The sequence below is a fragment of the Sinocyclocheilus grahami genome, unplaced genomic scaffold, assembly GCF_001515645.1.
Source record: "Sinocyclocheilus grahami isolate Dianchi unplaced genomic scaffold, SAMN03320097.WGS_v1.1 scaffold6186.1, whole genome shotgun sequence".
Classification (NCBI taxonomy): Eukaryota; Metazoa; Chordata; class Actinopteri; order Cypriniformes; family Cyprinidae; genus Sinocyclocheilus; species Sinocyclocheilus grahami.
Genome location: NW_015510674.1, coordinates 1 through 1,710, shown reverse-complemented (window position 1 = coordinate 1,710; position 1,710 = coordinate 1). Strand labels below are relative to the sequence as shown.

Below are 1,710 nucleotides of genomic sequence, written 5' to 3'. Positions count from 1 at the left end.
GAGAATAGTCCGGAGGAATCCCTCTTCAGCAAGCAGACATCTGTTGTCTTTTTTTGGGCTCCTGTTTTTAATTTTCATTAGCCACATCAAAGGCAATTTTTTGCCCCACATTATCACTACCAGAAGTGTACAGAGTATTGAAGTCCAGTCTGTTCTATGACCATTTACTTGGTGTTATTAATCATTGAAACTATCTTTTAGCCTCACCCCTGAACTCTTGTCTCTTTACCTTCAGGTAGAGCAAGATGACAGGTCCTCCATCTTTCTTGTTCAGTCTGACCGCATTGGCTGTGGTTGTATCTTTGGTCTATAGTGGTGCTTCCATCGCGAACAATGAGGATGACTGCCTTTTGACACAGATAGAGATCCCAGTGATCCTTGGCCAAAGCACAACGAGGCTTCAAAGCCCAGAATTCACTGCAGAAGACTTCAGTGAGCCAGGAGTGATGTGTGGGATTGAGTGCCAAAGAAAGCTGCCAGAAGCGAGACCTGCGGAGCTGGAACGACTACTGTCTTATGAAACCGTCTACGAGAACGGAACACGCACCTTCACCAAAATACAACTAGAAGAGGTCGCCGAATTAAGAAACACATCCTCTTCTGTCGTCTGCAATGCAGGACACCTTAAACGCAGAAAACGGCAGGTATACGGCATGGATGGACGCTTCGTGATCACAGATACACACTTCATCACTAATTACCCCTTTTCTGCCTCAGTCAGGCTCTCTACGGGTTGCTCAGGCATTTTAGTTTCTCCAAAACACGTACTGACTTCTGCCCACTGTGTCCATGATGGCCAGGTCTATCTGAAAGGGACCAAGAGGCTGCGAGTGGGTGTCATGAAGCTTCGCTCCAAACGCAGAGGACAGCGCCAACGAGGAGGCAAGAGGAGAGGAGGCAAGAGAAGAGAAAGCGAAGCGGGAAATAAAGAAGATGTAGCCACTGAAGGAGAACTACTTCATAGAGAACACAGGAGGAAAAGGAAGAACCGTATTAGACGTGACACAGATTCAGATCAGTCCAGGCAACCGGTGTTCAGGTGGACACGCGTCAAACTAACACAAGTGCCAACAGGCTGGATGAGGAGAGCAGGCGAGGAGATCTCAGCTGACTATGACTACTCCCTTCTGGAGATGAAACGACCCCATAAGATGAAGTTCATGGAGTTAGGCATTGTTCCCTTAGTCAAGGACATCCCAGCTGGAAGAATCCACTTCTCTGGTTTTGATGATGACCAATCAGGGAAAGTGGTCTACCGCTTCTGTTCGGTCTTAGAGGAGTCCAAGGACCTCATGTACCAGTACTGTGATGCACAGAAGGGGTCAAGCGGAGCCGGGGTGTACGCAAGGCTACGAGATCAGGGAGGAAAAGGGAAGTGGAAGAGGAAGGTAATTGGCGTGTTCTCCGGACACCAGTGGGTGGATGTTGATGGGATACAGAAAGACTATAATGTGGCAGTCAGAATAACACCCGCCAAGTACGCCCAGATATGCCACTGGATCCATGGAGACGCTAGTCGGTGTAAGCTGGCCTAAAGAAGGTCAATGAGTCCTCAAGACTGCTGGGACGGTCTAGACGCAAACTGCTCATGTTTGTGACCCAACTGAAAATCCACAGCAGCTGTACAGAAAATGCAGTTTTAACGATGAATTTGGATGCTGTATATTTATTTTTGTTTTCATTGCCAAAATTTCAGACTGTAGCCTTTTT

The 1,710-nt window shown here is 47.5% G+C and overlaps 1 protein-coding gene across 1 annotated transcript; it reads left to right on the top strand.

Annotated features, from left to right (window-relative positions):
* The first annotated feature begins 245 nt into the window (after positions 1-245).
* Positions 246-1,655, top strand: LOC107577481 (inactive serine protease 35-like). The gene has a single exon (XM_016263548.1). The coding sequence runs from the start codon at positions 246-248 to the stop codon at positions 1,533-1,535; it is 1,290 nt and encodes a 429-aa protein (XP_016119034.1). The 3' UTR covers positions 1,536-1,655.
* Positions 1,656-1,710: the final 55 nt, after the last annotated feature.